The 13,908-nt window shown below is 36.9% G+C and overlaps 1 protein-coding gene across 1 annotated transcript in view; it reads right to left on the minus strand.

The window, feature by feature from the left end:
- Positions 1-523: 523 nt before the first annotated feature.
- LOC145061390 (putative linoleate 9S-lipoxygenase 5) overlaps positions 524-13,908 on the minus strand; it is a 24,301-nt gene continuing 10,916 nt past the window's right edge. The window contains exon 8 of the mRNA XM_079008843.1: positions 524-1,541. Within this exon, the coding sequence (XP_078864969.1) occupies positions 788-1,541 (754 nt within the window). The 3' untranslated portion in view covers positions 524-787. The remainder of the gene's footprint in view (positions 1,542-13,908) is intronic.

The following is a 13,908-nucleotide window of genomic DNA, read 5'->3' on the forward strand; positions in this document are numbered from 1 at the left end:
ATATCATTTTTTAAACAGTGTGTTGACAATTATTTGATATTTTAATGACAATAAGATAATTATATCATTTTTTAAACAGTGTGTTGATATAAAAATTAAAAGTAAAATTATAGGAATTAACGGATATATTGGATATTTATTGTATTTCTTTGTAATTAAAATGATGAAATATTACAAAAATAAAAAGAAAAAAGAAGAGGTATTCGAACAAAAAATATTATTTCTTTTAATTGTTGATGTTTTACAATGAGTAATTTGATTTTAAATGTTCAATATAATGTAACTAATTGAACACAAATATAATTATTGCTTTGATGACTAAGATGGGAAAAAAGATTTTTTTAGGGTAAAAAATATGAATAGATTAGAAAACTCTAGCTTATATTTACCTAAGAAAAAGACATGCAAACTTTTGTAAGTCTACGGTCATTTAAAATATAAACAGATTGTAAAAACTAATGTCTACTTGTGTTCTGACTTAAAAAAAAATAAAAAAATAAAAAAATAAACACTACCCAAAAGATGTTAGCGACCAGATTTTCCGTAGAAAACATGTCATTGACAATGACTTTTTTGTAGTAGGCAATATAGACAAAATACTTTTTCGTTGCTACAATAGGAACGAACTTTGGTCTTCTCGCATAAATAATACGTAGTATTCTTCAACTAAAAAACTGAGTTTTAGTAGCATAACATTTTTGCTTTATTGTTTTAATGTGTTTGTAGCTAACGCTAGCTTGTGTTAGCAACGTACCAAGTAAAGTATGAAGAACCAGCTTCAAATTTTTCATATGGATATGCTATTTGGAATTCCCTTACCCAAAAGTCCACCCGTACGACTGTAATCTGAGGTGTTTGGACACAGCAAGGTGTACGGAACCTTGACTGGTCCGCTTCTGTTTTTCAAGCGCTTATCCATGTTTCTTTCCATTATTTGCTCTTCAATCTCCGCCAGTTTCTTCCCAAACCTTTCAAAAGCTTGTAATGCGTTGTTATCCGATGTCCAATACGGAGACTCGTTTTGTCCAAGATAAATCTCTTCCGTCGAATGCATTGACAAAATCTCCATTAGAGAAAGTCCAATCAACGTTGGGAAACGACTCGTGAAGGTTCTCATGAATGTTCTTTCAGGATCTGATTCTACCTCGTCTGCGCTTGGCATGAAACGATGACTAATGCATGGGCGGTTTGGCGCGTACCCTGCATAAGAATATTGACCGAAGTTGACTGCTGCATGGAGAGCTGACGCCACCCATATGATGATGGTGCATGCATCGACAAGCTCCGCCCGTGTCTGCATCTGAGACCACCATGGCTCGTCTTTTTTGTCACCATGGCCCTTCGTTTTCAATTCTATCCACCATGACTGGAGCTCAGGATCATTTTTAACAATCTCGTCTGAGGGGTAATATATACTACAGTACTCATCAACCCAAACTTCGATCGCTGACCAAATCTCAAGTCCATCCACCGCGAAAGGATAATCGTCTATCAGCAATCTCAGCCCATGGGGTTCCCTTGGATCCTTCACTGCAACACCTCTATATGTATATAATTCATAAACTCTGTGTTACAAACATCAATTAAATAACGCTATTGAATAAATTACCAAACACTCCAGAAATATGGTAATGGGTTGTTTTAAGTTAACCCCACATTTTTAAGTTGTGTATTAAAAACATTTTGAAGTTGTGTATTAAAAATGATAATAAAAACTCGATGAAACAATTACAAAAAGTTAATTATACATTTTAATTCAATTTCTGGTACCGGTCTATATAACACATTACGCCTATTTGCTTTGGGTGCTGATTCTTCCACGGAAGAATTTGATTAATCCACTTAAATTAAGAGTCAAAAACAGTTATACCCTTGTTTTGATATCTGGTGGATTTTAATTTGTTTCGCGTCTCTTCTTTGTTAATAACTCATAAGCCTATAATACAAAATTAGTATATTGACACTTTATGTCCCCTATCTTTTTTTATTCTATACTCATCTTTTATTGTCTAAGCTTTTATTTTATTTTTATTTTTTTTGTTGCTGCCTTTTTCTTCATATGCGATCCATCTTTTTTTTATTCAGTTATCATCTTTTATTGTTTACACCATCATTTTCCCTTTTCATTTTCTTGCATCGAACCCGGAAAAAAAATTGGAAAATTTCGAGATGCCCCTTAAAACATTTTCAGTGGTTTAATTTTTTTTGGAAATTTTCATTTTAGGTTTCGGTGATTCTCCGGAAAAAAAATTTGGGTTACCCGAAAATTTCGTTTTATGTTTCATGCTACCAATTTATTTTGATCCTAACTCCGTCACTATACATTACATATGAGTACTTTGAATATTTCACATGTGTTGGTTTGAACTTTTTATCGCACAACATTTTATTGTGATTTAAAATTACTTTAGTTCGAACTAAAGTAATTTTAAATCACAATAAAATGTTGTCCGATAAAAAAATTCAAACTAACACATGTCTCAAAGTACGTACACATATGTAATGTACAGTGGCGGAGCCATGATCAAAATTAATGGGTAGCATAAAAAATAAAACGAAATTTTAAGGTAGCCCAAATTTTTTTCCCGGGGTATCACCGCAACATAAAACGAAATTTTCTAAAAAAATTAAACCACTAAAAAAGTTTTAAGAGGCATCTCGAAATTTTCCAAATTCTTTTCCTGGTTCGTTGTAATAAAAGTGAAAGGAAAAATGACGGTGTACACAATAAAAGATGATCATAGAATAAAAAAAAAAGATGGAGGATCTAAAGTGTCAATATATTAATTTGGGTATAATCGCTAACGAAGAAAGAAGCAACACCAAAAAAAATTAAAAGCTTAAACAATAAAACATGAGTATAAAATAAAAAAGGATGGGGATATAAAGTGTGAATATATTATTTTTGTAAAATGTGAGTTATGAAGTATGAAGTAGCTGCCAAAACAAACTAAAATTCACTCACTAGTATCAAAATAGGGGTATAATTGTCTTTAGACTCTTAATTTAAGGACAAAATTGCAAAAATGGTCCTTATGGTTTGTTTATTTCTGTGGGTAAGGTACAAAAAAAAGTTTATTAACAAAAAATGTCCCTATTTAATGGCTTTGTTGCGGTTTTAGTCCCAACTTCGTTAAGTTTAACGGCATGGCTGTTAACTTTTGACAAATGATGGATTTACCCATGGGACCATTTCTGCAGGTTTATTTTTTTAACAAACTACAATGACCAATTATGCAATTTTTCTTTTACATTTTATTGAATTATTATATATTAATTATTTTAATTACTTTTTTCTTTTTAATTTAATTATTGTTGTATTATTTTTTATTGGATTATTATATATTAATAAATATTATTTTTAATATATTTTATTTATATATTAATAAATATTACTTTTTTATTATTAACTTTTTAATTATTTTTTTTTTGAATTTCTTTTTTATTGCATTAATTCTTTTTTATTGGTTTATTATATATTAATAAATATTATTTTTAACATATAATATTTATCTATTAGTAAGTTATATTTATCTATTAGTAAGTGTTACTTTTTTGGATTATTAAATTTATTTGATTAATTTTTATATTTTTTTTATTTCGTTAATTCTTTTGATTGGATTATTATATATTAATAAATATTATTTTTAATATATTATATTCATATATTAATAAATATTACATTATTTATTATTAATTTTTTTAATTGATTTTTTTTTTAATTTCTTTCTTTATTTGATTAATTCTTTTTTATTGGATTATTATATATTAAACAAATATTATTTTTAGCATATAATATTTATCTGTTAGTAAATGTTACTTTATTTGATTATTAATTTTAATTAATTAATTTCTTTTAATTTTTTTTATTGCATTAGTTCTTTTTATTGGATTTCTGTGGGAGTTGTCCAGGGGTGAAATTGTAACGCCTGTGTTTCCGGGCTCGTCATTAATATTGATATAGTAGTCCAGGTTAACCTTTGTAACATGTTTTGAAATAATAGAAATGTATTATTTGAGTATTATGTGTTTAATTGTGTGTCTTAATTTAATTAAGAATAAAAATAAGCGTCAAAATGAAATGTTAGACAAAGCCGATATCTATGGATAATGTTGTAGTAGTTGAAACGAGGTTTCCGAATATATAAAGAATGCCAAAATCCGAGTTATAACGAAGAAGTTATGACCTGTCGAAGTTTCGCGACAGAACCGGCAACGCTGAATGACGTAAAAAGTGAAATTTACGTTAGCATGATATTTATCCTTAATGATCTAAACGAATGTTGTAGAGTTCCTTAAACCGAGAGTGTACATAAAAAGAACGCCCAAATCTGACTTCGTATGAGGAAGTTATGATTTTTCGAATTTTCGACTTAGCGGTATGTAGCCCGAATACTCGAAATAGAGATCGAGTGATATTTAGCCAAAAATTTCTAAATGAGAATTGAATATATCATTGATAGTAGTCCAACGATAAAAAGACAGACGAAAACGGAGTTCAGATGAAGGAGTTATGAATTTCGAACAGAGTTTTCCTGTCCAGCCTACTAAAAATAATATATAAGTGATATACTTATAATATATTAAAAATCAAGTCAAAATTAGCCAATGGAGTCTAAACGAGAGTTGTAGAGCATAATTTCACATTCGCGTCGATATAAAGAACGTCGAAAACGGAGTTCGTATGCGAAAGTTATGAATTTCTGAAGTTCAGGGCGCGAAACCCCAAAATTGTCAGATACCACGACGTGGCAAGCAGTGTCATGACGTGGCCAGTCTTCTGACACCTCCGGGAGTCCCCCAGATGCAACTTGCGATGATGCATGCAGTGACGACCAATCCCACGACGTGGAAAAAGGTGCCAAGATGTGGCAAGGGCCAGTTTTGCCCTATAAATAGATTTGAAGGGCCAGCCGAGTTTGGTTGCTCATTCTCTCATCTCTCACTTGTATTGACTCGATTTACATGCAAAGAAGTACCCCCGAAGCCCTGTTATCATCCCGAGACCCGAAACAAGTCCCGAATCCCGAAGATCCCGAGAAGTGCAATTCCCGAGCCGAAGCTCTGCCCGCGAGGAGCCCAGTTTTTTGTGAAGATCTTCCAGATCTACCGAAGGATACTACTTCTGCAAGTCGTAGTGCTGTCCGATCATCTTCTGATCAAGTGAGTGTGTAGTTACTTTCTTCTAACACATAATTATGAAGTATTTTATACGAAATACGTGTTATGTGTATAATTTTGTTGTTATGTGTGTGAATGTATATTCACTTTCTTCTATCTCATATATCCGATTTATTCTCTATGAAATATGTGTTATGTGGGTGTGCCTCATCTGTTATGTGGAATATGTATTGAATGAGAATGCTATACAGGTTTTAAACTATGTATAAAAATATATATTTTTATCTACTAATATGTTGGGTAGAACATGGGTAGATAGTTGATGTGTGATAAACAGATGAGAGGCCTCGATGTTGTTGTTGTTGATCTAGTTATTCAGCGGAGTATGGATAACGACCACAGACTCTTTCTAGACAGTTCTGTGGAACGCTAGCAGGTTCATAACCTGTAGGTGTTGTGAACGATGTGTTCACCGGTGTACTCTATCCCCCTCATGGTTGCCTTTAGGACATCTATTGTTGAGGAAACCCCTTAGCAGTAATGTCCGTCCCGATGAAAATCCTAGATTAGGTCCCTTGAGATAGATGTTGTTTTAGGGACATAAAGTGAGGATAACGGGAATGGGTAATCGGGTTATTGTTGGTTGGTGAAATTAAATATAATTATTTATTATGGGTTGAAAACCCTATATGCTCACCAAGCTCCCAAGCCTGACCCACTCAGTTTATTCGTATTACAGGTAGTGGCGCGAGGGCATAAGATGGTTGAATCATCAAGTTGTTTTGTTTACAAGTCTGTATATGTATATATTTGTTGAATGACTTGTAATGTTATCGTTTATGCTTTATGGTCTGTATCGGAACATGACATCCCGAGTTTTGATTATATAATGAAAATGCATCTCTTGATGAAATGCTTGATAAATATTATTTTATCATATTTTGTTTTGAGAACGAATTCCGCAACTCTTTTAAATCTAAAGGATTTACTCTGAAATTATTTTGAAAAAGCATAAATGAAATCGCTCTTTTCTGGCCGTGATTTTGGGGATGTCACAGTTGGTATCAGATCATTAGTTTAAGCGAACTAGGAATTTGTAGGATTTCTAGACTTAAACTTAGAATGCTAAGGGGAGATTGTGAGATGTGTGTCTGATATATTATAGACACGAGCACTAGTATATTTTAGGAAGCTGCCTAGAATGCTTTTATGTGCTAAATGTTATATGTTGCCATATATGATCTTATTTGTTCGGATCTATGGTCTATTGCCAATCGGATCTGGAAACCTTATGTGTGTAGGATTCTAAGCATACGTCTACGGTATTAGAACTAACATGTAAATGTTTCGGAGTGATAAGGATGATTTAATTATCTATCATGGATGAGGATCTAATTTCACCTTATTCGATGTGTAGATCAAAAGTGGTAAGAACCAGGAGTGGCGTTGGAAACGCGGATGAAAATAGGAATCAACCACCCGTGATTGAGCAAGAACCTGTTGTAGTAGCAGCACCAGAACCAATAACAATGGCTGGGGTGCAAGCCATGATTCGGGCTATGTTAGCCGAACAAAGGGATAAAATGCGACAGATGTTGCATGATAATAGGGACGAACCTATCATACCTATTGAGGAACCCGAATTGATTCCCGAGCAATCGGAGGAAGGGAACAATAGTCGCATGGTGAGTCATGTTGGGACTCAAGGAGAACGAAGGAACGATCCAGAAAGGAGAAACAACAAGGATGGGCGAATGTACAAGAATTTCTTGGGCGCCAAGCCGCCAAGTCTATCTGGAAGCCCGAAGCCTATTGAGATTATGGATTGGATCTTCGAAATAGAGATGGTATTTGAAAGTTGCGACTATAGCAACTAACAGAAGACTGTCTTTGTAGTTAAACAACTGAAGACTAGAGTCTTGAGTTGGTGGAAGTTGCTGGCAGATACTATGCCACGAGGAGAAGCCCTGAAAATGTCATGGGAGGAGTTCTTGGAACAAATAAGGATGCAATATTGTTCAGAGATAGATCTGATTGATCTGAACAATGAGTTCCAAAACTTGAAGAAGGGGAGGATGAGCATAGATGACTATGCTACTGCATTCACTGAGAAAATGAAGTTATTTCCATACCTAGTGCCAACGGAACTCTCCATGATTGAGAGGTTCGCTAATGGACTGCCTGTCGACTTTGGCCTGACAGTCAAGATGGCAACTACTCTGAAAAAAGTTGTTCGAGCATCTAAGAATGTGGAGGCCCAGCAGAAGGAAAAGGGTCTGAAGAGGATAGAGATTGGTGAAAAGAGGAAGTTCGATGGAACTTCAGGGTCCAACAAGAAAAACAAGTTCTCGAAGTCTAGTTCGAGAAGAGGAGGAGGGCAAGTGAAATGGTGCGAAAAATGTAAGAAGAAGCATCATGGAAAATGTGAGGTAGTGGCCACATGCTTCAAATGTGGAAAGCCAGGGCACTATGCCAATGAATACACCCTCGCTAAAAAAGTTTGTTATGGTTGTGGTGAGGAGGGACACATGTCGAGGGACTGCCCAAAAAAGAAGGAGGCAACAAGACCCAACATCCCACCAAAGCCGAAGGCGAGAGCAATCCAGATGACACTGGAAGCTGCTAAAGATGAAGCTGATGTCGCTTCAGGTAACTTTCTCGAAAACAAATTGTCTGCCCAAATTTTATTTGATTTTGGAGCCAACTACTCCATTATTTCGCATGAATTTGGTAGAAAACTAGCTTTTCTTGTCGATATACTAGATAATGCTTTATTAGTCGAAGTTGCTAGTGGCAAGTTTGTACCTGTTAGCCATCGTATGAAAAACATCTTAATTGACTTAAATGGGAATAAGTTCCACGAGGAATTATTGCCTATAGAACTTAATGGTTTCGACATCGTGTTGGGAATGGATTGGCTAAGTGCCAATGACGCCGAGATATTGTGCAAGAAGAAGATTGTAAAGGTAAACCCGCCTGGGAAAGAGTCATTTATGGTGTATGGAGATAAACGCAGAGTAAATTCTGGAATCATTTCATTGACAAAAGCTAGAAAGTGTTTGGCTAAAGGATGTACGTCGTATCTAGCATTTGTGATAGATGCTAAGAAGGAGAAAAAGGCGATGCGGAGCATTCCTGTCGTATGTGATTATCCGGAAGTATTTCCCGAAGATCTTCTCGGATTACCGCCTGATAGATAAGTAGAGTTTAGAATAGACTTGTTACCAGGGACGAGGCCAATAGCAAAAGCACCTTACCAATTAGCACCGACGGAGATGAAGGAGCTGATGATGCAACTTCGGGAGTTATTGGACAAAGGTTTCATTAGACCTAATTCATCACCCTGGGGAGCTTCGGTGTTATTCGTAAAGAAGAAAGACAGGAGCATGAGGATGTGCATTGATTACAGAGAGCTGAATAAACCAACAATAAAGAATATATATCCATTGTTGAGGATTTATGACCTGTTCGATCAACTTCAAGGTTCGAGCTATTTCTCGAAGATCGATCTTAGGTCAGGATATCATCAGCTAAAAGTAAGAGAGCAGGATATAGAGAAGACTGCATTCAGAACACGATATGGGCACTACGAGTTTTTGGTTATGTCGTTTGGACTAACCAATGCTCCACCAGCGTTCATGGATTTAATGAATAGGGTTTGTAATCCGTTCCTAGATAAATCTGTGATAGTGCTCATAGATGACATTCTGATTTATTCAAAAAGCCAAGAGGAGCATGGCAGACACTTGCGAGAAGTGTTGGAAGTGTTGAAGAAGGAGAAGTTGTATGCTAAGTTCTCCAAATCTGATTTTTGGATTCGAGAAGTCCAATTCTTGGGTCACGTGGTCAACTAAGAAGGGATAATGGTTGATCCAGCAAAGATTGAAGCTGTGATGAAGTGGGAACAACCAAAAAGTCCCAGGGAGATCCGAAGCTTTTTGGGATTAACCGGATATTACCGAAGGTTTATCCAAGGCTTTTCTTCGATCTCTAGTCCATTAACAACTTTGACCCACAAAGGAGCTACTTATGCTTGGAATGATAAGCATAAAGAAGCATTCGAGAAGCTAAAGAAGAAACTATGCGAGGCATCGATACTTTCTCTACCCGATGGAGTTGAATACTTTGCTTTTTATAGCGATGCGTCTGGGGTTGGATTGGGTTGTCTTTTGACCCAAAGAGATAAGGTGATTGCATATGTGTCTCGACAATTGAAAGAGCATGAAAAGAACTACCCGGCTCATGATTTGGAGTTGGCAGCGGTAGTTTTCGCTCTGAAGATATGGAGGCATTACCTCTATGGCACGAAGTGCAAACTTTTCACTGATCATAAGAGTCTCCAATATCTCTTTAATCAGAAAGAATTGAATATGAGGCAACGGCGCTGGCTAGAGTTACTTAAGGACTGGGACTGTGAGACACTTTACCACCCCGGTAAAGCAAATGTTGTTGCTGATGCTCTCAGTCGGAAAGTCAATCTTGAAAGGAAAAGGCCAAGAGCATTGAGAATAGAAGTTGTCTCGACAATTGTGGAGAGTATAAAGAAAGCTCAAGAGGAAGCTTCTGAGAAGAATGACTGAAAGGAGGAACGTTTGGGCAAAACGTTGGTGTTCGGTATAAACAGTCATGGACTGAAGGTGTTCCAAGATCGGATTTGGATACCTAAGACAGGAGGAGTCAGAGATCTTCTGATGAAATAAGCTCACAAGACGATGTACTCGATTCATCCTGGTAGCACTAAAATGTATAGGGACCTAAAACCCTATTACTGGTGGCCGACGATGAAGCTTGATGTTGCAAAGTATGTGGCCGAGTGTGTGACTTGTGTTGGAGTCAAGACACAACATCAGAAACCATACGGGAGTTTAGAACCATTGCATGTGCCTATGGGTAAGTGGGAAGACATTGCTATGGATTTTGTCACTAAACTGCCCAGAACAAAGAATGGTCATGACATGATTTGGGTGGTCGTTGATCGATTCACTAAGAGTGCGCATTTCATAGCAGCCAAGGAGAAATGGTCTATGGATAAGCTTGCAAATTCTTACGTGAAGGAAATTGTGAGGCTTCACGATGTTCAGTTAACAATTTTGTCAGATCGTGACAGCCGTTTCACCTCGCGATTTTGGAAAAGTCTACAAGAGGAATTGGGTACTAAGTTGTGTTTGAGTACAGCTTACCATCCACAGACTGATGGTCAGAGCGAATGGATGATACAAACACTTGAAGATATGCTGAGAGCATGTGCCCTGGAATTCCAAGGTAACTGGGATGAACATTTACCTTTGGTAGAATTTTCCTACAATAATAGTTTCTACTCGAGCATAAAGATGGCACCTTATCATGCTTTGTATGGACAGAAGTGTCGTACGCCGTCTTGTTGGCTTGAGGCTGGGGAAAAGTAGTTTATGGGACCGGAGATAGTCCATCAAACTGCTGAAAAGTTGAAAATAATTAGGGAAAGAATGTTAGCAGCTCAGGATCATCAAAAGAGCTATGCTGACAACAAGCGAAGACTGATGACTTTTGAAGTTGGAGATTCGGTTTTGCTTAAAGTCTCGCCGTGGAAGGGACTTATAAGATTTGGTAAAAGGGGAAAATTAAGCCCAAGGTTTATTGGACCGTTTAAAGTTCTTCAGAGGATTGGGAACCAAGCTTACAAGCTCGAACTACCAGAAGAACTGAATGGAATTCATAACACTTTTCATGTGTGTTATTTGAGGAAGTTCACGAGAGAAGTTCCCAACATGATTCCACTTTCGGAGTTGAGAATTGATGAGAACAAAAGGTTGATTGAAGAACCAGAGGCAATCGTTGACCGAAAGACTAAGAAGTTGCAACGCAACATGGTCGAGTTAGTGCTTGTCCAATGGAAACACACGAATGGGCCAAATCTCACCTGGGAGACGGAGAGTGACATGATGAGTCGCTACCCGCATTTGTTTGTTGATGTGTGATTCCGGGGACGGAATCATTCTAAGGTAGAGAGAATTGTAACGCTTGTGTTTCCGTGCTCGTCATTAATATTGATATAGTAGTCCAGGTTAACCTTTGTAACCCATTTTGAAATAATAGAAGTGTATTATTTGAGTATTATGTGTTATGTGCTTAATGGTGTGTCTTAATTTAATTAAGAATAAAAATAAGCGTCAAAATGAAATGTTAGACAAAGCCGATATCTATGGATAATGTTGTAGTAGTTGAAACGAGGTTTCCGAATATATAAAGAATGCCAAAATCCGAGTTATAACGAAGAAGTTATGACCTGTCGAAGTTTCGCGACAGAACCGACAACGCTGAATGACGTAAAAAGTGAAATTTACGTTAGTGTGATATTTAGCCTTAATGATCTAAACTAATGTTGTAGAGTTCCTTAAACCGAGAGCGTGCATGAAAATAACGCCCAAATCTGACTTCGTATGAGGAAGTTATGATTTTTCGAAGTTTCGACTTAGCGGTATGCAGCTCGAATACTCGAAATAGAGATCGAGTGATATTTATCCAAAAATTTCTAAATTAGAATTGACGATCTCATTGATAGTAGTCCAACGATAAAAAGACAGGCGAAAACGGAGTTCAGATGAAGGAGTTATGAATTTCGAACAGAGTTTTCCTGTCCCGGCCTACTAAAAATAATATATAAGTCATATACTTATAATATATTAAAAATCAAATCAAAATTAGCCAATGGAGTCTAAACAAGAGTTGTATAGCATAATCTCACCTTCGCTTCGATATAAAGAACGTCAAAAACGGAGTTCGTATGCGAAAGTTATGAATTTCTGAAGTTCAGGGCGCGAAACCCCAAAATTGTCAGATACCACGACGTGGTAAGCAGTGTCATGACGTGGCCAGTCTTCTGACACCTCCGGGAGTCCTCCAGATGCAACTTGCGATGATGCATGCAGTGACGACCAATCCCACGACGTGGCAAGGGCTAGTTTTGCCCTACAAATAGATTTGAAGGGCCAGCCGAGTTTGGTTGCTCATTCTCTCATCCCTCACCTGTATTGCATCGATTTACGTGCAAAGAAGTACCCCCGATGCCCCGTTATCATCCCGAGACCCGAAGCAAGTCCCGAAGCCTAAAGATCCCGAGCAGTGCAATTCCCGAGCTGAAGCTCTGCCCGCGAGGAGCCCGTTTTTTTGTGAAGATCTTCCAGATCTACCGAAGGATACTACTTCTGCAAGTCGTAGTGTTGTCCGATCATCTTCTGATCAAGTGAGTGTGTAGTTACTTTCTTCTAACACATAATTATGAAGTATTTTATATGAAATACGTGTTATGTGTATAATTTTGTTGTTATGTGTGTGAATGTATATTCACTTTCTTCTATCTCATATATCCGATTTATTCTCTATGAAATACGTGTTATGTGGGTGTGCCTCATCTGTTATGTGGAATATGTATTGAATGAGAATGCTATATAGGTTTTAAACTATGTATAAAAATATATATTTTTATCTACTAATATGTTGGGTAGAACATGGGTAGATAGTTGATGTGTGATAAACAGATGAGAGGCCTCGATGTTGTTGTTGTTGATCTAGTTATTCAGTGGAGTATGGATAACAACCACAGACTCTTTCTAGATAGTTCTGTGGAATGCTAGCAGGTTCATAACCTGTAGGTGTTGTGAACGATGTGTTCACCGGTGTACTCTATCCCCCTCATGGTTGCCTTTAGGACATCTATTGTTGAGGAAACCCCTTAGCAGTAATGTCCGTCCCGATGAAAATCCTAGATTAGGTCCCTTGAGATAGATGTTGTTTTAGGGACATAAAGTGAGGATAGCGGGAATGGGTAATCGGGTTAATGTTGGTTGGTGAAATTAAATATAATTATTTATTGTAGGTTGAAAACCCTATATGCTCACCAGGCTCCCAAGCCTGACCCACTCAGTTTATTCGTATTACAGGTAGTGGCACGAGGGCATAAGATGGTTGAATTATCAAGTTGTTTTGTTTACAAGTCTGTATATGTATATATTTGTTGAATGACTTGTAATGTTATCGTTTATGCTTTATGGTCTGTATCGGAACATGACATCCCGATTTTTGATTAGATAATGAAAATGCATCTCTTGATGAAATGCTTTCATAAATATTATTTTATCATATTTTATTTTGGGAACAAATTCTCCAACTCTTTTAAATCAAAAGGATTTACTCTGAAATTATTTTAAAAAGCATAAATGAAATCGGCCTTTTCTGGCCGTGATTTTGGGGATGTCACAGAAATGGAGGCTGAAGCTTGGGGCATAAGGTTCCTTATATAGTGGCAAACCCTAAAACTAGGATTTCTGGACACTAGACGTACGCTGGGCGTACATCCTGTACACTAGGCGTACGCCCCCCGCGCACCCGCGACTAAGCGACTCATTACGCTGGGCGTAACCCATCTTACGCTAGGCGTACCCACGCGTCTCATTTGCATGCATGACTCTACTTGCCAGCTTTTCCCATTAAGGGACCATTTATGTCATTATCTTCAAAGTGCCCTAACTCCTTCATTCTAGGTCCACTTTTTACGAAGTTTTTATCCACGAAAATGTGGCGAGAAGACCTACGCTTCTATCAACATTTCTCAGCCCCAAAACCTTCTCAAAATAAACTCCAATCCCAAAAAATGACCAAAACCCCCTAGCTTTGGGTTTTTCTGAAATCCACGAACGAATACTTTTTTTTAGAACAGGGCGTTTACATATGGTGGTTTGAAAACCCTCGACCTAACATTGTCATCATCGATGGTGGTATCTGTAATGAATGGTCGGATGGAGGAAGTAT

Source organism: Lactuca serriola, chromosome 7 (genome assembly GCF_051521515.1).
Source record: "Lactuca serriola cultivar US96UC23 chromosome 7, Lser_US96UC23_V15, whole genome shotgun sequence".
In the NCBI taxonomy this organism is placed as follows: domain Eukaryota; kingdom Viridiplantae; phylum Streptophyta; class Magnoliopsida; order Asterales; family Asteraceae; genus Lactuca; species Lactuca serriola.